This window comes from Pteronotus mesoamericanus, unplaced genomic scaffold, assembly GCF_021234165.1.
Source record: "Pteronotus mesoamericanus isolate MK-2021 breed Mesoamerican mustached bat unplaced genomic scaffold, CSHL_Meso_final contig_347, whole genome shotgun sequence".
Lineage (NCBI taxonomy): Eukaryota > Metazoa > Chordata > Mammalia > Chiroptera > Mormoopidae > Pteronotus > Pteronotus mesoamericanus.
Window position 1 is genome coordinate 8,724,876 of NW_026555137.1, and position 12,532 is coordinate 8,737,407.

The following is a 12,532-nucleotide window of genomic DNA, read 5'->3' on the forward strand; positions in this document are numbered from 1 at the left end:
GCGGGAAACACGGAGGGCCCGCATTTCCGCCCGGTCTGCCCCGCGCGACCGCCCCCGAGGGCAGCGGCTCCTTTGGGAGTAGGCGGCCTGGGATGCGTCCTAAATGCATCTCTTAGAACGGCGGGTTTAGGCTTAGGCCGCGGTTGGAATGTTGGCAGTGGAATTGGAATTGCCACCGAATTGGAAGGGACTCCAGAAAAGAGCGACAGGCGCTGGCCCTAGTGACTTCCCTGCTGTCCGTGAAGCTGCAGAGGCCCCGCCCTCCCACTGGACCCTCGTCAGCATCCTCAGCTTTTGCAGGCAACGCCTTTACTGGAGCCTTTCAAGGAGGCTCTAACGGTGTCCAGTGGCCTCCTGCTTGTCACTCCTTCTCTCGCTAGAAAACAGAACGACGGGTCCTCCGGCATCTCCCGCCCCGGGTGCCGGCGCTCTCAGCCCGTCACATCCCTCCGTTCCATCGCTGGAAACACCACCTCTGTCGTGGTTGCAAGGAGCGGGGCAAGAAAACCCTTTAGTAAAAGAGAGAGCGAGGAAGAGACGGCGAGACGGGGGCGGGGGTGTTCTCAGCTGGCTGGTCGGAGGGGCCTGCTTAGTGGTTGATTACTTTTCAGGAGAAAGTCAAAGCCTAGCATCTGCAACAAAGGGCTAGACGCCATTAGAAATTAATTCAATTAGGCCAAATCCTAAACCTGAAATAGGCATGGCAGGTTCGGTTGCCTTCCAGGGTTAATTGGTAGGAAGCCTTAGTGCTGAAGTGAAATTAAAAATGCCACAGAAGCTTTATTGCAACTAGATTGAGAGGGTGTTTCTTTTGGGGGGTGGGGAGGGGAAATGCCACAGAAGCACAGCTGCTCTGTGAAGAGATGCTTATTAGGACAATTGAAAACAAAAGATTTTGTGGTTTCATTATTGTTATTATTTTATTTTCTTCCTGAAAATGTGCAAGAAGCGCTGATCTGGGTGGCCTGTGGTTTGTTTGGGAGAGGGGTGGGGAAATCCATTCTTACTATAATTTAAAAGAGAACGAATTCTTAAAATAGAGATGTTGGTGCTGCAGAAAACCCCCCACTGCACCCACCCTGCGCTCCGAAGGCCCGAAGTGCGAAAGGAACGCGCCGGCGGCCGCTGCGGCCCCTCCGGGGACCAGGCCCGAGGGGCTCCCAGGGAAGCAGTAGATGAATTGAAAGCAATATTTAACCCCGAAGAAATCTGCTCTTGTGGGCACTTGCAAAACAACGGGGCCCACGTGATCCGGGGATGTGGCAGAGGAGGGAGGGTGACATTTCCTACAAGGTGCAGCCGCGCCGGGGACGCGCGTGCCGCTGTCCCGGGCTTCGGTCGGCGGCCGGGTTTGTCGTCCCTGAGGCTCGAGGGAAAGTTTGGCCGCGTCCGAGGCAGACGTGGGGAGACATCCATCTTATTTTGTTTGAAAAGTTACTCGTTCAACTTGTCACCGTGTGACAGCTCAGAATAAAGCTGATTTGCGACCGCTCCTCCTCTCTTCCCTGAGGATCTCGCAGGCAGCGAAGAGGACGCGGTGCTAAATCGTTTGGGGACCCCAGGGCCTCAGCATTCCCGCGCGAGCTCGGGACGGGGCGCGAAAGAGTCTTGCGGAGGTCACCGATTTTCGGGATAAAGGCTCGATTTGAAGAAAAATCGGGCCGGAATGAGGTGAAGAGAAAGACACGTAAGAGGCCTCCGGCGCGCTCTGGGAGGCGGGCTTTGTAGCCGCGATAATTAAGCGGGGTCATCAGTTCCCCCACGAGAGAGCTCCAGGACCTCTGTGACCAGCTCCCCGCGCCCGGTGCCGGTTCGGCGCCGCAGAAACTACTGGAAGGTCAGAACTCCCTGGAGCCGCTGAGAGGGACGCTCTGGACCGAGCTCGGCCCACGCGGCGGCGGCACACACTTTGGCGTGGCCGGGGCGTGACCGAGGGGAGGGCCACGCCCCCTTTGCCAATTCCCCTCCACTCCGCTCTCCCATTGGTCACAAGGATGGCCAATGGGAGCTCAGATCGAGGCCCTACCCTGAGTCTGACTCGAAAGCTCCTGCCAAAACTTTGGGAGTTTTTAGAGAGGAGTTTTTTTTTCTCTTATTACTTTTTTTTTTTTTTAACTAACGGATTATTATTGTTGTTGTTTTAAATTTAGCTCTTAGGGCTTAGCTGTTTGGGGTTTTCTTTCGGTGCCCGGCCCCTGTCGCCCCGGCTTCCAGTGCGTGCGCTGAGCCGCGGCGCCTCCTCGCGAGCCGCTCCAGCGCCCTCGCTCGCCGCCAGCCCGCGGGGAACGCGGGTGCCGCGCCGCCTTCAAAGTGAGGTCAGGGCGGACCGCGATCGGCCGGGATCCGGCCCTCGCCTCCTCCCTCGCTGGCGCTAGGGCTCCCTGGCCTCTTTTCAGAGCGGACGGAGAAGCGAAAGCGGATCGCCTTCAGCTGGGCTGCCGCTTCCTCCCGGACTCGGCGCGCCGTTCCCCGCGCCCCCACCCACCCACCCACCCGGCCCGGCCAGGCCGCGGCGGCCGCTAGGCGCACCCCGCCAGGATGTTCGCCGCCGGGCTGGCTCCCTTCTACGCCTCCAACTTCAGCCTCTGGTCAGCCGCTTACTGCTCTTCGGCCGGCCCGGGCGGCTGCTCCTTCCCCTTAGACCCTGCCGCGGTCAAGAAGCCCTCTTTCTGCATCGCGGACATCCTGCACGCCGGCGTGGGGGAACCGGGGGCGGCCCCGGAGGGCCTGGCGGGAGCCTCGGCCGCCGCCCTCACCGCGCACTTGGGCTCGGCTCACCCGCACGCCTCTTTCCAAGCTGCCGCCAGGTCCCCGCTCCGACCCACCCCGGTGGTGGCGCCCTCCGAAGTCCCGGCTGGCTTCCCGCAGCGGTTGTCCCCGCTCTCAGCCGCCTACCACCACCATCACCCACAGCAGCAGCAGCAGCAGCAGCAGCAGCAACAACCTCAGCAGCAACAGCCTCCGCCTCCGCCCCGGGCCGGCGCCTTGCAGCCCCCGGCCTCCGGAACACGGGTGGTCCCGAACCCCCACCACAGCGGCTCGGCCCCAGCCCCCTCCAGCAAGGACCTCAAATTTGGAATTGACCGTATTTTGTCTGCAGAATTTGACCCAAAAGTCAAGGAAGGCAACACGTTAAGAGGTAGGTCTGGGGCGAGAGGCTGCAGGCCTCTGACCAGGGCTCTGGGGCAGTTGGAGGTACCTTTGAGTGTTTTTACAATTAAGGACAAATTGAGAAAAGGAGGGAGAAGAAAGTCAATTGTGAGAAGATTATGAAACACTAGGTTTAAAACTCACCTGGTCTATATTTAAAAAAAGAAAAAAGACCCCAGGGAATGCTTTAAAAAACACACTTCGCAGAATCAGTACTCATAAAAGGGGTTGGTGTAAACACTTGCTAAAAAGACTATAACCTGTCTTTAATCGCATATCTAGAGAGAAAAGTATGTTATTTGCCAGGGAAAGCCCTTTTGGGCAACACTCTCCCGTTCCTTTATCTGAACCCAAGGAATGTAGAGAAACAAATCCACCCCCAACTTGCAAGAGGCGAGAACAGAGTGGGGCTCCTACCCGCGGAGGGTGTAGGTCTGTGGAATCCTTAAAAGGCACCTGAAATGACTTAGGTAAAGCCCTTCCCTGCTGTCACGGCGTGGACGTGGGCATATGGGACATTTCATGTGTCACCCCTCCGCCGCAACGGGAGAGAGAGGGGTTTTGGGTGGAGACAGGGCAGGAAAACCACGTCGAGGGCGCGGGGGAGGGGAGGAAGAAATCAGCCCAAAGAGCGTGGGTTTGCTCTGAAGCGTAACCAACTCTTCTTTTGCTTCGTCCCCAGATCTCACGTCCCTGCTCACGGGCGGGCGGCCCGCAGGGCTGCCTCTCCCCAGCCTGCAGCCCTCCGCCGGCCAGCTGTTCGCGTCTCTAGACCCCATTAACGAGGCCTCCGCTATCCTCAGTCCCTTAAGCTCCAACCCGAGAAATTCAGTTCAGCATCAGTTTCAGGACACGTTTCCAGGTACGGGACGGGCAGGTCTGCGGGCAGAACACTCAGGACGGACGCCTCACGTGGCGGCCGCGGTGTGGCAATGCCGGAGTTGGTGCGGGAGGCCACCACCACGTCGGGAGACAGAAACCGAAAGATTTGGCTGGCTCCTGGGGAAGGGAGCGGGGACCTGGGAGCAAAGAAAGTGTGTGCGTGGGCAGGTGGGCGGGTGGGCTGGGGTGGGGCGCTTTTCCTCGTCTTTTCTCAGGAGACGGTGCTTTGAAAATGCAGCGGCAGGGCATGTTGCTTATTATAATACGCACATTTTGAAGTGACCTCAAACCCTTTTAACCCGAGAGATTGCATCTACGCTGCTGCTCGCGTGGGCACATGAATACGAGAGAGAGAGAAAGAGAGAGAGAGAGAGAGAGAGAGAGAGAGAGAGAGAGAGAGAGAGAATATGAGGGAATAAATCCAGGCAGGATCTTCAGGCCTCAGGGGACATTTTCACCAACTCTTAGCATGCCTGATGGCCAAGCCTCAGGTTTACATGTTTTCCTTTGGAATTAAGGGACCAACTGCTGGGCTTCTCAACTCGCTGTACACTCGCTTTAGGCTGTTCCATTACCTTCTCAAAAGCCATAAAATTCCTCCTTGGAGCAGGGCTTTGTGAAGGCCTGTAGTAAGGCTGACTGGTGAGCAAACCCGTTTTAAGCAGCACAAGAGCCCAGGCTGCAGGCCGCAGACAGGATGCTAACTCGGTCCTCGGGGGTCTCTCTCTTGCTCCTGCTACACCATTTTCCCCACCCCCCACCAGGCCCCTATGCTGTGCTCACGAAGGACACTATGCCCCAGACGTACAAGAGGAAGCGCTCATGGTCCCGGGCGGTCTTCTCCAACCTGCAGAGGAAAGGTCTGGAGAAGAGGTTTGAGATTCAGAAGTATGTGACCAAGCCTGACCGAAAGCAGCTGGCAGCGATGCTGGGCCTCACCGACGCACAGGTAAGCCAGCTCCCGCCCCAGGGCGCACAGCCCCTCCTGGGGCACCCCTGTCCCAAGGACCCCTCCACCTCGACCCTCTCTCCTGCGGTGGAAACAAAGGTCTGGAGTTTTGGGAGACTGAGTGGACGTCCCAACTTGAGGCAGGACAGAGGAGGGTGGAGGAGAAGGACGGAAGGAAGGCATAGCCCGTCCCCAAAGATGTGTGTCAACAAGCAGTGTCTGTTTATTTTGGCCAACAGGCAAAAGAACCGCTGAGAAAGCAAATAGGCTGTGGGAGATAATAATTATGTACTCCACTCGAGTGCAATTCGCTGTAGGAAGCAGTTTGTTTCAGAAGAGATAAAAACCCAAAGTCAAGAGATTGTTATTGGCTTTTTTTTTTCTCCCATCCTCCCTCCCTCCCTCCCCTCCTCCTTCTGCTGCTGGATTGTGAAATCCCCAGTTGTGAGGAAGTGAAAACATCATTTCAAACGGAATTACTTAGCCCCGGGAGGGCAAGAAGTCCGCTTGGAGCGGCCGCAGCCTGATTTTCTAACGGCATAATAAGCTCTGAAGAAAAATCTCAGGTAGGGGGAGCGAAGGAGAGAAAGAAAAAAAGATTTCTTAGAATGCTGAAGAGCTTTTCAGCAGGTTCTGAGTTCTGCATACTTGACTACTTTTCAAGAAAATAGTAAATCGATCATGCCTGACTTCAACATCTGAATTAAATTTTTTTTTCTTTTCTCAAATTCAAGAACTGGACCTTTTTTTTTTTTTTTTTTTTGAGTTTTGAAACCAGAAGAGTCACCATTCTGCCACACCCCACAACAGTGGCCCTCCTTCCTCTCTGGGTGACGAATGTTCTGAACGGGACAGAAGCCAAAGGCAGGCACTCTTTAATGGCCCCCTAAGGTGCATCCCCCCCAAATCTCTGTGTCTTTCTCCCTCCGTTGCACAACTCCCCTCCCCAACACACACACTGGAAGAGCCCAGCCGTTTTCCACCAGCTGTGGATGTTATTTTTAAAAGGGAAGCTGGAACTTGTGTGAACGCATTGGGTCCCCCAGGGGATGGTATATATTTATATAGATCCCCTGCCCTGTCTCTACCCCTTCCTCCACTGTGCACAGGTTTAATTCCAGCATTTTCGGAGCCCACTGTACAAGGAGCTTATCCTGGACAGGGCTGAGTTCCCATCAACTTCTGAGTGCACATATGCCAAGGAAATGCTCTTCCGCTGAAGTTGGCCCCACTGCACTGGGACCAACTCTTTGAACCCCTTTCCCCTCTGTGCTCCCCTAGTTCCTCCCTAAAAAGAATGACTTTTGTAGGGACTCGCCTTGGAGCGTGGCCTTACAGGAGGGGGCCAACTTAGCAGGAATTCTTAACATTGGTTCACCAAACCCTTGACATTCTGTGCAAAACCTTGGGAATGTGTTCCTTTTTCTGGGCCAGGGGTCAGTCAGATTCTTGGGAGGGAGCTGACTCGAGTGAGGTTAAGGAAGCGTCCCTTTCGAGTAGAGATCCTCTGGCGTTTGCAGGCGAGGTGCAGGAATCTGCCTTTGCAACAGATATTCACATCATTTCAGGCTGCAGGTCTGGGGAGCCACGTTTTGAGAAGCAGGCCTAGTGCGTCCGGCGCACGGGGATCCCTGGCGCTCTCCTTGTTTCCCTGGGCAGACTTTGGGCCGCTGCGCCCAGCCCAGCGCCTGGCCCGTCCCAAAAGGTGCCGGGGACAGTGGCGCCGCTTTCCCGCCTTTCTCCCGAGCGCACGCCCGCCCGCTGGGTGTGGGGAGCCTGGGCCTCACCGCTGTGTCCGTTCTCATCCCCCCCTCACCCGGCCTCGCAGGTGAAGGTGTGGTTCCAGAACCGGCGGATGAAGTGGCGGCACTCCAAGGAGGCCCAGGCCCAGAAGGACAAAGACAAGGAGGCAGACGAGAAGCCGGCAGGCGGAGCCCCGGCTGCGGACGGTGAGCAGGAGGAGCAGAGCCCCAGCCGCTCGGAGGGGGAGGCCGAGAGCGACAGCAGCGACTCTGAGTCTCTGGATATGGCCCCCAGCGACACTGAACGGACTGAGGGGGCCGAGCGGTCTCCTCACCAAACCACGGTCATCAAGACCTCGGTGGCCGGCGCACTCCTCCCCGCCAGCAGCGCGGGCAGCGGCAGTTTCAGCTTCAGCGGCCACGCAGGCGGCAGCACCAGCGCGGGCAGCCTAAGTGGCGCGGCCTTGGAGTTGCTCCCTGCGCCCCAGCCTCCCCTCAGCAGCGCTCCCAAAAGCCCCGAGCCGGCTCAGCCACCGATCGGAGGCCTATAGACTGGAAGAAGGCGGAGGCGACTGGGTCCTGCGTGCAGAGACGCCAAACCTTCCAGCGTAGCTGGATCTCGTGCCTGCTTTCTGGCGGCGTCCCGGACAGGGCCAGCGACGCAGCGGTGGAGCCTCTTCCCCACATCCGCACCTGCCCCTCGCTGGCCGCCTGGTACAGCCCACACTTCAGTGGCCTGCGGAGGCTCAGTGGCCTGGGGAGGCTCGGTGCCCCAGCTGGACGGACACTTCCCTGGGATACAAGCAGCGCACACTCTGAAGTGTGACTCCGCAGTTCCTTCCCCGCTCTAGGGGTCGCAAAGACGTGCTGCACTTAGGATGCCACAAACTTGTAAATAAAATGTTTACTACGGTTTGTAAAGAAAGGCTGGTTGGCTGGATGGGGCGAGGTGGTCAGTAAGGTCAGGGATCTTGCGCTGGACTTTGGCCTCTAGCCGCTGCAGGTTGCAGCAGCTGGAGGTGGGGACTAGAGATTCTGGGGTAAGTGCTGCGACCTCAGAGCCCCCTTGTTGCAGCGATTGGTGTTGGGGCGTAGCCGTTGCACCAATTCAGAGGTGCCTTCGCCTGCAGCCCACCAATCGCCACTGAACTTGGGCTCGGAGACCCGGAGCGTGGCCTGGGAGCTGAGTTGGCCAGAGAATCTGTCGGGGGCAGGCGACTTCCCCGTGGAGAGTTAGGCCCCCCTGAGTGTGCGAGCAGGCTTTCGCAGATACTGGGATGGAAGATGGTGGCGCCGAGAAGGGTTCACGGGGCGCAGCCTGCACCGCCGAGGCGGCCACGCGGTGCCAGGCCTGGAGCTGTGACACGATTCCAGGGCAACCGGCCCCTTGCTCAGGTGTGGTCTGTAGCGTCCTGGAGCGAAGGACAGGGAGACCACAGTGGCGAGGGCCGGAAGGCCAGGCCTGGGGCAACTTTAAAGATGCCCAAACAGTTGCATGGCAGGAGGGTGCCTTGTTCAAGGTCACACTGAGGCAGAGCCGCAGACCAGAACTTGGACCTCCTGGCTTACATTCGGCCAGCGATGGATCTACAAAACTGCACCTGCACCCCAATCCTCCTTCACAATTGGGCTACTGCAGGCACCTGATTGATTAAGCCCTCCCCCCTCCCTGCCCACCAAAGTTGCCATGATTTGAGAGGCAGCTCTGCCATTACGCTGCAGCTGGAATACAGCAAGTGTATTTTACCTCCACGCTGCTACTGGGGTGGGCCAGTCAAAAAAATTTTTTTTTGAGATGCCAAAGGGTCAAACCTCTTTCCGAGACCGGTCCTTCCCAGCCTACTTTCCCTCAAAATTACAAAATGTCTGGAGTTTGTAAAAAAAAAAAGTTCTTTTGGGAGATTGTGCAACACAAATAGATGTTGCTTGCAAACCTGATCACCCGGGTCTGTTTAGTCCTGAGTGGTGGGAAGGGCACAAAGCCTCGTATAGGCCAACCAGCCATCGGAGGAGCAGGTTCTCATGGGGAGCTGTGGTCCAGCTGAGATGCTGAGGTCAGAGAGCCTAGAACCACCCTCGCCCCCTGGCCAGAGTGGGAAGACTCCCCGGTCTGGCTTAGCTCCTTCTCCACTTTGACCTATTAGCTTGAGCACATTAAAAAAAATCTTCCTTGTGGATTTATGGGCTCCGGGGCAGAGTAGGCACCCCAGATTTATTCTTCTCTGGTCCGGCGCATCAGATACCTGGGCAAGTCCCAGAGCACAGCCCAGGGAGGCAAGGCTGACCATTTCCGATCCGAGTGGACGCCCTCCCACCCAACCCATCAAGCTGAATGTAGACAGTGGGGGGGAGGGAAGGAAGACCAGGGTGGTCTGAAGGAGGAAGAGGAAAGAAAGGTGGAGGCCCCAGGAGGGACCTCAAGTTAAAGGGGACTGGAGCCAGCTGTTATCCCCAAGTGCCGCAAACGAGGGGTGAGGAGCCTCCCCACCTGCTCCAGAGGTTCAGTGGGGTGGGAGGGGGGAGCAGTTCTTTCATTCCCTCTCCAGGCTCTGCTGCTCTGAACGGCAGGATTCTCTCTGTACCCCAGTTTTGTCTTTATTACTGAGATCCGCTTCCTCCCACGCCCCAAATGTTGAAATTCTAGAACCAGAACATCCTGAGAACATCGAATGAGAGGCACTCGAATCCAGTTCTGCCGTTAAGGAGAAGAACGTGGTCGCCCATACACCTGGTTGGGGAGCCGGGCGGGGGAGGGGGCGTGGGAGAGCTTGGTGCTTTGTGCTCGCCGCAACTCCTGCGAGGTCTTGCGCGGCCGCAGCCCCGAGACCTCTCCCTGCATTTCGCCGCCTGGGCCCGGTTTTCACAAGTGAAGGAAGTCATCGCCCAGGGACTGTAGTGATAGGATTTCAGGTAAAATTAGACCTTGTCTCGGCCAGGTTCAGCCAGACCAGAGGGCGCGGTGGGCTGGGCGGGGGTCCCTGGGAGTGGGGGTCGGGATGCTCCTGGACCGCTTCTAGGAGGCACCCCTTCCTCCGCCACCTCCCACTTGCATTCCTGAACCCCTTCCCTGTGATACTCTAGCGGGCTTTACCCTGGGCACTGGAGTCCTCCCGCATTTTCATCGGGACGAAGTTTCCAGTTCCCTTGGAGAAGAGCAGTCACAACACCTCGGGCCTCTCCAGGCGGGCAGGGCGGCAGGGAGGGAAGCGGCATTGCGGGGCAGCTCGCCACCCCAGCCCGGGACTGCAGGAATCTTCCCGGTGGCGCTCGGCGCCAGCAGGAGCGGCTGGGAGAGCTAGAAATTCTTGAGCTAAGAACCAGATCTCCCCGGCGCGGACGAGGAGGCTGGGCGCGGACGAGGAGGCTGGGCGCCGACGGTCCACGGACGCCAGGCTCCCCGAATCGCCGAGGGCTGGGCCTCGGAGGCAGCGGGTGCGCGCGGGCCTGGGGCAGAGCGAAGCCGTGACCCCCGCCGCGTCCCCGCGGCCCCCAGGCCTCGCCCTTTCCTAAAAGCAGCAATAACTCTCTGCTGGGAGCAGGGCTCTGCCTCACCAGCCGCAGCAGCCTTCGCGGCGCTAAGCCCTGGGTGCAGGGCTACCAGGGCGCAGTTGGAGGATCAGCCACCAGCGCGTGTCTCGCTGGGAGGGGCGGGGAGGTGGCCTACTTCCTACCTCCCCTGATTAGGTGCTCAGGCGCCCGGGGGCACACACGCAAACATCACAATTACACGCATACACCACACACACACACACACACACACACACACTCCCAGCAGCACACAAAACCCAGACTCAGACACGTGGGAGAGAGTCTCCTGGCGATTTCAGCTCCTCGTGGACAAAACCCACCGCCTTGTTCTGCCAGTGTGCGTGGCAGAATAAGCTCGTCTCCAGCTGTTCGCTTGCGCCAGGCTTCCCTCACCAAAGCACTGCAGCCGACGCTGCCCTCCCTCCATGGGTCCGCCCCAGCCGGCACCGCGCAGGGATCTCGGTTGCTGGACCGACTGGGAGCGAGTAGCTGCAGCCGCACCGGCCCCGCCGGAGACCCCACCTGTCGGGCCCTTCCGCACTTCCTTCAAGGGAGCCTGTGGCCCCTACACCAGCCTCGGAACGCCCCGTCCTGCGCCCACACCCCGCAAGTCCTCGTGTGTATGAGGAGGGGGGCAGCTACTCAAACTCCAATTGTCACAAATCCCTCTGACACCCTCAGCCCCAGCAGAGGGGACCAAGGGCCCTGAGAAGCGCAGTGCTGGCCAGGGTTCTAGTCCAGTTCCGTTCCGGCCAGAACCCAGCCTGTGAGCTGAGCGCCTGTGAGCGTTGGTCCCTCCCGCTCCAGGTACCTGAAGCCACTATCCCTGGAAGGTGACCCCAGCCTCCCCTTTCAGGCACGCAGAAGCTTTGGGGCCCCCAGGACCTGGCAGGAACCAGAACCTGAAGCAGGGGACTTTCTGGGAGCATTTTAGACTTGAGATTTAACCTGTTCCTGGATGTGATCCCACCTCCTCTCCAGCCCTTGTTTGCAGGAAGCGCTGTAGCTAGAAATGGGGGGGCTGGCCAGAAGCTGAGGTCAAGGCACTGTCCCCCTATATGCAGCACTAACCACCCCCCTCGCCGCTGCCCCATCCCCCTCCTTTAAGGAGCTTCCTCCTCCTTCTTTAAGGAGGAAGAGCCAGCAGGGGGACTTTGGGTGGCCAGCTCCCCACACAACCCAGTCACACTAATTTAAAAGATGACCCAGAGCACCCTAAACATACAGGGTCCTCTCATTCTCCCTTCTCTAGCCTCTGGGGAGGGGTTTTCATGCTCCAAGGTCTTTGTGAAAATGCAGCCCCTTGGTGTTAGGGAGGCCTTTCACTGCAGGTGTTGGGGCTGGGAAGACTCACCCTGATTTAACCACTCGCGCCCACCTCTGGCTCCCAGCCGCACCTTCGAGGTTGCCATGGGATTGGTGGGCGCCCCAAAGACAAACCAACGGCCTCCTCCGCGCCTTCTCACACACGGGAGTACTAAAAGCTGCGGACATTAAACCCTGCAGCGGCTTTGCAAGGCCTGACTCCTGGCACACGCAGGTGCACTTTCTAAGAAACTCTCCCGCCACCGCCCCTTCCCCCAGTTCTAACGGAGCAAGGCTCTGCCCGAACAGGCAAGCTGGAAGAATCGCTGCCTGTTGGGCGCCTTAGCTGCCCGGCCCTTTGTCATGCGAGGAAGGAAGGCTAGGTGTCCCAGAAGGTGCAAGCGCTTCCTCCTTTATTTCTGGGTTGAAACAACAAAGGGGCAGCTGGGAGTCTTGACACTTGGTCATGGTGCCCCGCCCCCCAGGAGTGAGCGCGCGCAGAGGCGTTCCTGTCCACGGAGATTCAAAGGTGAGGTACTCCTCCTGGACCCCTTTGATCAACCAAATTCCGATCCGGATTATCAGAGCTGTCTGGCTCTTTGAAAAGAGAGCGCCTCCTTGTCCCCTGGGTGGGCCGTGGGGAGGGTCCCTCCAGGAGTCTCAGCCGGGCCTTCCTCTGGTCGTCACCCACCCTTCAGGCTGCGCTGCCTCTGTAGCAGGTTTAGCTTTGCTACTAGTGTTCCGGCAACACCTGCTCATGGAACCCGATGGCATCGTCTGTGCTTTCCCGCTTTCCTCAGTTGCCGCCGATGCTCAGGATTCAGGTGCAAGGCCCGACGATGCCTGTGGGCAGCCACTGCGCTGGCTCCTTCTCTCCACCGCTGCCCTTGGACCCAGCCCCAGCCCCTCAGCCTTGAGAGACTGAGCCTCCCTCTTTTTCGACGTCCACCCATTCAATAGAGGAACAGGAGCCCAC

The 12,532-nt window shown here is 58.4% G+C and overlaps 1 protein-coding gene across 1 annotated transcript; it reads left to right on the forward strand.

Moving 5' to 3' along the window:
- Positions 1 to 2,511: 2,511 nt before the first annotated feature.
- Positions 2,512 to 7,648, forward strand: HLX (H2.0 like homeobox). The gene is made up of 4 exons (XM_054576455.1): positions 2,512 to 3,139; positions 3,833 to 4,012; positions 4,797 to 4,981; positions 6,810 to 7,648. Exons 1-4 carry the CDS (start codon positions 2,539 to 2,541, stop codon positions 7,272 to 7,274), a joined length of 1,431 nt encoding a protein of 476 aa, XP_054432430.1. The 5' UTR covers positions 2,512 to 2,538; the 3' UTR covers positions 7,275 to 7,648.
- The last annotated feature ends 4,884 nt before the right edge of the window (positions 7,649 to 12,532 follow it).

Excerpts from the sequence above, each read along its gene's own strand:
- HLX (XM_054576455.1), top strand. The coding sequence starts at position 2,539 with ATGTTCGCCGCCGGGCTGGCTCCCTTCTACGCCTCCAACTTCAGCCTC. Across the intron at positions 3,140-3,832 it reads GGAAGGCAACACGTTAAGAG|ATCTCACGTCCCTGCTCACG; the intron begins GTAGGTCTGGGG and ends CTTCGTCCCCAG. Across the intron at positions 4,013-4,796 it reads GTTTCAGGACACGTTTCCAG|GCCCCTATGCTGTGCTCACG; the intron begins GTACGGGACGGG and ends ACCCCCCACCAG.